The sequence below is a fragment of the Xenopus laevis genome, chromosome 5L (genome assembly GCF_017654675.1).
Source record: "Xenopus laevis strain J_2021 chromosome 5L, Xenopus_laevis_v10.1, whole genome shotgun sequence".
NCBI lineage: Eukaryota > Metazoa > Chordata > Amphibia > Anura > Pipidae > Xenopus > Xenopus laevis.
The window spans coordinates 170,878,816-170,887,468 of record NC_054379.1 but is presented as its reverse complement, the minus strand read 5'-3'; the positions used below and the strand labels follow the sequence as shown (position 1 = coordinate 170,887,468).

The 8,653-nt window shown below is 45.1% G+C and overlaps 1 protein-coding gene across 1 annotated transcript; it reads right to left on the bottom strand.

Moving 5' to 3' along the window:
- Positions 1–222: 222 nt before the first annotated feature.
- On the bottom strand, positions 223–7,052 carry LOC108705301 (whey acidic protein). Its single transcript, XM_018242129.2, has 7 exons — positions 6,942–7,052; positions 6,377–6,574; positions 5,641–5,790; positions 3,581–3,721; positions 2,134–2,283; positions 1,668–1,835; positions 223–623 (listed from the first exon to the last, which is right to left on the bottom strand). Exons 1-6 carry the CDS (start codon positions 7,012–7,014, stop codon positions 1,681–1,683), a joined length of 867 nt encoding a protein of 288 aa, XP_018097618.1. The 5' UTR covers positions 7,015–7,052; the 3' UTR covers positions 223–623; positions 1,668–1,680.
- Positions 7,053–8,653: the final 1,601 nt, after the last annotated feature.

Sequence of the window (8,653 nt, the reverse complement as noted above, 5' to 3'; positions counted from 1 at the left end):
TATTTGGGAGACTACTCAGTGCAGTTAGTGGTGGCTGTGGGTCATTATAGGGGTGTCTGGAGAAGGCCTGGTGAGGACTCAACTACACAAATTAGGCTTTTTTATTAGGCTTTTTTCCTTCTGGGTCGGACTCTCCCCCAAACTCTATTGAGTAACAAAGAGAATGTCAGACATGGATATATATATATATATATATGTAATAAATAAAAGCGGCTCATTCACTTGTATTGATCCAGTTTATTACTTTCCCGTTACACTTACTCTACATGTTGTGCTTTTATTGAGATATTAAAATTGAGATTTGTGATGGTGGAGTTGTGTCCTCCCCAATGTACAGTGGGGCCAATCAGATACTGCACCTCGCTGGCCGGTGCTTCATGAACTCCTTTATTGGTCACAGTAGGGTTCATACAGCAATGTACCCCAAGACTGGGAAACTGTCTATTGAAAGTCTCTAGACTGATAACATGGGGGAGCACATTCTGGCACCAGAGATTGATAACCAGGAAGTAAATCCAGAATTAGTAGGAAGGGAAGGTTCTGTTAATTACATGTTAATAATAATAAAATAATAATAATTGGCAGGAGGGCATGTCCTCTTGTTCCTTATTGCAGGGGGGCCCCTAGAGAGGAAGGAGAAGACTGTGTTACTGTTTTGGCAGCTGAGTGACAGTTGGGATAGAATATTCCTTAAATGGATTCTGTCATGATTTTTATGGTTTACTTTTAATTTCTAAATACTATGACACATAAAATGTTATTCTTGAACCAACAAATATATTTTTAGCTGTAATATTGGTGTGGAGGAGCCACATTGTGTCTGATTCTGAGCTTTGAGATGGAGGCAGCACTTCAGGACGAAACTGCTTTGAGACAGTTGCTGTTTCTGCTCTTCCCTTTATATTTCAATACGACCCAAGTCGTGCTCTATAGCCCCACCTAGTGGTAGATGGGAAAAAAACCTGCAGGGTGTTTGCTACGTGGGTGCTATTCTCATGTCTACCACTAGGGAGTACCTTTAGCAATGCAAACAAATCCATCAGCAGAGGTGTTAGGGAGCTGCTATCTGGTTACCTTCCCATTGTTCTGTTGTTTGGCTGCTGGGGGGAGGGGGTGATATCAGTCCAACTTGCTGTACCGCAGTAAAGAGAGACTGAAGTTTATCAGAGCACAAGTCACATGACTGGGGGCAGCTGGGAAACTGACAATATGTCTAGCCCCATGTCAGATTTCAAAATTAAATATAAAAAAAACTGTTTGCTCTTTTGAGAAATGGATTTCAGTGCAGAATTACGAGAGTATCCCTTTAATAATTACAGATTCTTCACCCTCTTCACCCTCTAGATACTGGTTGTTATTTACCAATTAATGTGCCATTTTGTTAAATTTGGGCCCTAGAAAGTCCCAGACAGTGCAGCACCCTAAAACCATTTCTGGGGCAAACAAACCCTAAATTCTCCCATTCAGACACACGAGCTATGGAGCAGCACAAGGCACATCAGGCCTTACCCCGGGTCTAAGGAAATCAGTAAGGGCAGGACTGGGGTGTGTCTAGCAAATCTGGGGGACACATGTGCTGCTTGCTGAGCATTAAGGGGTGCACTCTTGCTGATGGGGTGGCAAATGAGACCCATATACTTCAGAAACACCCTCCCACATGTCCTTACCCACTGCAGCCAATTAGAGCAAATTAGAGGCGGGATCAGAGCAGACCATTCCACACGCCAGTTTGCAGCACTTCTTGCCCCCGTGGCAGTCACGGTCAGAGTTGCAGGGGAACTTGGGGGCAGCTGAGACGCATTTTGTGTCAGACACTGGGCACTGCCCGGGTTTCTCTGCACAGGAAAAACATCAGTCACAGTTTTATTTTAACCAATTTACCCACATTTCTGCTAACCCAGAGCCACCAATTAGCAGTTAACTTAAACCAGCTAGAAACCCATGGCAACCAATCAGCAGTTAGTACTGACTGGGTAAAATAATGAAAGAAAGAAATTGATTGGTTGCCTTTTGTTAGTAGATGAAAGCCAATATCCAAACCAAACTGCACCCCAATCCATCACAAGCCCACCCATAACTAGGCCACACCCCATTGGCAGCAGGACTGCTGCGAGAGAGAAAAGAGTTGGGCACCTTTGAAGGGTCTCGCACACTGCATTCTGTTATCAGACAGGCAGCACTTCCAGTTCTTGGGGCAATTGTCATCTCTCCGACATTGGGGTTTCCCTGGAGATATGACGCACGAGAGATTCTCTGTACTTAGGGGGCAGAAGCCTGGTCGCTCTGTATGAAAGGACAGACAGGGATAAGCAGATGTGTAACATGATTAGTACATACTCCATCATATCATGGCAGCCCTTCGCCTTGGGCTAAACTGCATTTCCTAAAATCAACATTTCCCCAATATCACTATCACATGACATTTTTACCAACCAACTATAAAGGGTCTAGAGATCTAGAGAGACAGTAGGGCAATATTAATACAGTACGACAATATGGAGACTGTAGGACAATATGGAGACAGTAGGACAAGATGGAGACAGTAGGACCAGATGGAGACAGTAGGGTAATATTAAGACAGTAGGACAAGATGGAGACAATAAGGAAAGATGGAGACAGTAGAACAAGATGGAGACAGTAGGGCAAGATGGAGACAGTAAGACAGGATGGAGCAGGGCCAGAACTAGGGGTAGGCAGAGTAGGCACGTGCCTAGGGCGCAAAGCTTGAAGGGCGCCAGGCACGTACCTTTCTCCGCTTCCTACCCCTAGTCCGACTGAGTGCGCTCCTCTCCTCTGCAGTCCTGCATGCTGTTTGTGCGCGTACGCATGCGTGCATGTACAGGAGGGGAGGAGCAGAGCATACCGGAAGGGGTGATGGGTCAGTTAGCGTGCATGCGCGCGTACTTCCTGCGCGTGTGGTGGAAGGGGCACCACGGCTGGTTGGGTTGCCTGGGGTGCCTGGCCAGCATGGCCCGGCCCTGGGATGGAGACAGTACAGCAAAATGGGGACATTAGGGCACGATGGTGACAGTAGAGCAAGATAGAGGCAGTAGGGCAAGATGGAGACAGTAGGGCAAGATGGAGAAAGTAGGGCAAGATAGAGACAGTAGGGCAAGATAGAGGCAGTAGGGTAAGATGGAGACATTAGGGCAAGATGGAGAAAGTAGGGCAAGATGGGGACGGTAAGACAAGATGGGACCAGTAGGACAAGATGGGGACAGTAGGACAAGATGGAGACATTAGGGCAAGATGGGGGACAGTAGGACAACATGGTGACAGTAGGGCAAGATGGAGATTGGAGACAGTAGGTCAATATTAAGACAGTAGGACAAGATGGAAACAAAAGGGCAAGAAGAATCACATGATCACTGAACCATCCCAAGACCCCACATGATCAGCAGAGTTACACCCATTGGTAACATCATTACATTATTATAAAAAGGATTTTGGGTCTTTTGGCAAACTGCCAGTTACTGACATCCTTCCATTAATTCCATAGAAAATTCCCAACTGAAAATTTTACCTTTGAAATATGACAAAGTCAAACCCTTAGAAATAGTGAATGAATGGAGTTACTTACCTTTCTCTGGCTCCAGGCATTTGCGCCCACAGAACTCACAGCATTTCGCGCTCCCCTTGCAGTTGTCGTCTGTCTTACACTCAGGCTGGGGGGTCTCTGCTGGGCACTTGGTGGTTACAGCCGGGCACTGGCCAGTTTTCACTGGAACAGACAGACAAGTCCTGTTGGTTTTTATAGTCTTTTGCACTTTGCTCTGTATTTGTGCTCTGTGTGTTCTTGTAGTAAGTGTGTATTTCCCAATGAGTATATTAGAGAGGCACAAACGATCATCCCACCATGTTTATTATTTATTTACTTCCTGGCATTTCTTGATATAACATTATCATGGCACTACTTCCTCACTCATATTAGTTAGCTATGTTACTACTCACTTACTCACCGATCAGCCTGGTTGTGGTAGTACTCATTCCCTGATCAGCCAGTCTGTGACTGATCAGACGGCCTGTGGCACTACTCATTCACTAATCAGCCAACCTGTGGCACTTCTTACTCACTGATCAGCCTATCTGTGGTACTACTCACTCACTGATCAGCCTATCTGTGGTACTGCTCACTCACTGATCAGCCTATCTGTGGTACTACTCACTCACTGATCAGCCAGTCTGTGGTACTAATCACTCACTGATCAGCCAGTCTATGGTACTACTCACTCACTGATCAGCCTATCTGTGGTACTACTCACTCAATGATCAGCCAGTCTGTGGTACTTCTCACTCACTGATCAGCCAGTCTATGGTACTACTCACTCACTGATCAACCAGTCTATGGTACTACTCATTCACTGATTAGCCAGTCTATGGTACTACTCACTCACTGATCAACCAGTCTATGGTACTACTCATTCACTGATTAGCCAGTCTATGGTACTACTCACTCACTGATCAACCAGTCTATGGTACTACTCGCTTACTGATCATTCAGTCTATGGTACTACTCACTCACTGATCAACCAGTCTATGGTACTACTCGCTTACTGATCAGCCAGTCTATGGTTACTACTCATTCACTGATTAGCCAGTCTATTGTACTACTCACTCACTGATCAGCCAGCCTGTGTTACTACTCACTCACTGATCAACCAGTTTATGGTACTACTCATTCACTGATTAGCCAGTCTATGGTACTACTCACTCACTGATCAACCAGTCTATGGTACTACTCATTCACTGATTAGCCAGTCTATGGTACTACTCACTGACTGATCAACCAGTCTATGGTACTACTCGCTTACTGATCAGCCAGTCTATGGTACTACTCATTCACTGATTAGCCAGTCTATGGTACTACTCACTCACTGATCAGCCAGCCTGTGGTACTACTCGCTCACTGATCAGCCAGTCTATGGTACTACTCATTCACTGATTAGCCAGTCTATTGTACTACTCACTCACGGATGAGCCAGTCTATGGTACTACTCACTCACTGATCAACCAGTCTATGGTACTACTCACTCACTGATCAGTCGGCCTATGGTACTACTCATTCACTGATTAGCCAGTCTATGGTACTACTCACTCATTGATCAGCCAGCCTGTGGTACTACTCGCTCACTGATCAGCCAGTCTATGGTACTACTCATTCACTGATTAGCCAGTCTATTGTACTACTCACTCACGGATGAGCCAATCTATGGTACTACTCACTCACTGATCAACCAGTCTATGGTACTACTCACTCACTGATCAGTCGGCCTATGGTACTACTCATTCACTGATTAGCCAGTCTATGGTACTACTCACTCATTGATCAGCCAGCCTGTGGTACTACTCACTCACTGATCAGCCAGTCTATGGTACTACTCATTCACTGATTAGCCAGTCTATTGTACTACTCACTCACGGATCAGCCAGTCCATGGTACTACTCACTCACTGATCAGCCAGTCTATGGTACTACTCACTCACTGATCAACCAGTCTATGGTACTACTCACTCACTGATCAACCAGTCTATGGTACTACTCACTCACTGATCAGCCAGTCTATGGTACTACTCACTCACTGATCAGCCAGTCTATAGTACTACTCCCTCATTGATTAAAAGCTATAGTAAGATCACTCACCTGTAATGGTGCGAGTACACTCACGGCGGCAGTTGAAGCAGCAGCACCTCTCAGATCCCTGACACTGTTGATCACTGCTGCACTCATCCAAGGTGGAACTTTTAAGGAGACACTTGGAGGCATCAAAGTAGGGGCACATATTGTTCTTGTCTGTAGGAAAATACCTGGTGAGAGGTGGGTCATTGCTGCACGAGACTTAAGATGGCCATAGATGTAAAGATTTTTAAAAGATCCAGTCATTATCATCAGACCACGATTATTTAGAAACAATCGTTTAAATGTACGATGTGTCCATCAACTAAAAAGACCATTTCAGGTGATATTTGGAGCAAAACTGAAGGGGAGCTCCTGCTTGGCCCCGCACATACATTGCACTGGGACTGATAACGATTTTTTAACCTGGCCGATCAATTTTCTGACAGATGTTGGACAAAAAATCTGTAAGATGGACTATCGTTCGAATCCCAACTTCACGATCATTGGACAGATTGGTCGGACTTCGCTAAAATCGGACGTTCAGCAAAGAAAAATCTTTGCATCTATGGGGAGCTTTAGGAGTATTGTTTCAGGATTGCACCAATGTCTGTCGTAACACTAGAGAAACTATATATCGGCCAATTCTGACCAATTGTAACAAAACATCTTCCAACAAGCATTTCTAAATGAAACCCCCTCTATTTGGACCAACCCAGAGCCCCTCTGTCCCCACCCATGAGGAGCCACCTTAGATCTTTACCTTCCAGTGGGAGCCGACATCTTTTCCTGCAGCCGGAGAAACAGCATTTTGCCTTATCAGGACAGCGGAAGTCCCACCTACATTTTGGAAATAATTTGACTTTACATATGGGAGAATCCACATCTGCAGGGCACTCTCCTGGCTTCACACGGGGCCTGTGTACAAACTCATTTCCATCATCATCATCATCTGGGGGATCTGTAAGCAAAAGAAAGGGTAACTACTACCAAGATACAAACTGTCTGGGACAAACTCAGTTTATTTATCCATAGAGTGACACATCTGAAAAGTCTACTGAGGCAATGAGATTCTTCTAGGGGTACCATCCCACAAAGACATATTTGGGCCCCACATGCAAGAGAACCCATCCCTTGAGTACAAATTAGTGCAAGAATTAACTCATTCCTCAAAAATCTATTACTACCCCAAATGCAAGACAGAGCCCATCCCATAAACAGAATTTAGTTGCCCAAGTACAAGAGGCAGAGGGACCCTGGATAATACCCCAATAGTGGGGACGGGTGCTGAAGGAGCAGCCTATGTAGGTGAATTCTGTGCTACTTACCGTCCTGAGCCCAGGAGCCCAAAGAGAAGATAGTGAACCCCAGAAGTAAGACAGCAGCAGCAGTTGGGTTCATGTTGGTCAGTGAGTGAGTGATGAGTCCCAGGTCTGTCCCACTCCACTGGATTTATATCTGGAACTCAGGGAAGTGGCAGAAGTGAACAAGGAAGGAGAAAAGGAGGGGCCACCAATTAATGTCTAATAATACAATCAGGGTGTAGCTGAATTCAATTATAAAAATTGAGAACTGAATATAATTAAAGTCTTATCCCAGCCCATTGGAATCTCTGTACAGATGTCTCCAGCTGGTGGGACTGAGAGTTCCTTGGAGACACAGTAGAGTAGAACAGAGTAGAAACAATTCCAGCCCAAGGGTTCTTCATCCATTTTTATAGTGTGAAGTCAAGTGTTGGGTCAGCGGGAGATACAGTCAATCCAGTGAGTCCTCAGCTTGCACTCTTTTGCTTTGGGTTAGGGTTCATGAAAGTCACTTTGCCATGGACAAAGGTTCCAGGACTTCAATGCAATTGCTACATTTTCACTCATTACAAGCAGAGAGTAGCAGTAGTAGTAGTAGTAGTAGTAGTAGTAGTAGTAGTAGTAGTAGTAGTAGTAGTAGTAGTAGTAGTAGTAGGGGCATAATGACAGTGAGGGTCAGATAACTGGAATAGTTGGGTGATGGGAACTGGCAAAGCAGTGTGGGTTCTGGGAATGAAATAAACCAGTGTGGGTAATGGTAGGGGGCAAAGGAGTTCCCTTCCATTGGAACAGTACATACCCCATGATAGTCTATATGACCAACAAATGTTCACTTGGCCATGTAGATTGCCATGGGGCATTTATTGTTCCTATGCAAAGGAAAATATTAGTGCCAAACTCTACAACTGTACTACAGTCTACAGTGCATCCACTACAGTAGAGCTCCTTTACTTTCAATGAGGGTCTGGCTTCCTGCAATAAATAAAATATTACCCCAACCATATTTTCAGCATAAACCTACAAAGGTTCCCTTTATGGACAGACCGTTTGCTGGACTGAGCAGCAGCATAGATTACTGAAGTTACTTGCAAAGGTTAAACCTGCAGCTGGATCCTTACTGAGCTTCTTGGGGGAAGTGTTACCAATGGAGCAAACTGGATCCTTACTGAGGTTCTTGGGGAAAGTGTTACCAATGGACTATGAAGATTTTCATTCATCCAGGTCATAGTATATCTAGTATAGGTCAATCTAAAAACAACTGGATCCTTACTGAGCTTCTTGGGGGAAGTGTTACCAACGGAGCAAACTGGATCCTTACTGAGCTTCTTGGGGGAAGTGTTACCAACGGAGCAAACTGGATCCTTACTGAGCTTCTTGGGGGAAGTGTTACCAATGGAGCAAACTGGATCCTTACTGAGCTTCTTGGGGGAAGTGTTACCAACGGAGCAAACTGGATCCTTACTGAGCTTCTTGGGGAAGTGTTACCAATGGAGCAAACTGGATCCTTACTGAGCTTCTTGGGGGAAGTGTTACCAACGGAGCAAACTGGATCCTTACTGAGCTTCTTGGGGGAAGTGTTTCCAATGGAGCAAACTGGATCCTTACTGAGGTTCTTGGGGGAAGTGTTACCGACGGAGCAAACTGGATTCTTACTGAGCTTCTAGGGGGAAGTGTTACCAATGGAGCAAACTGGATCCTTACTGAGCTTCTTGGGGGAAGTGTTACCAATGGAGCAA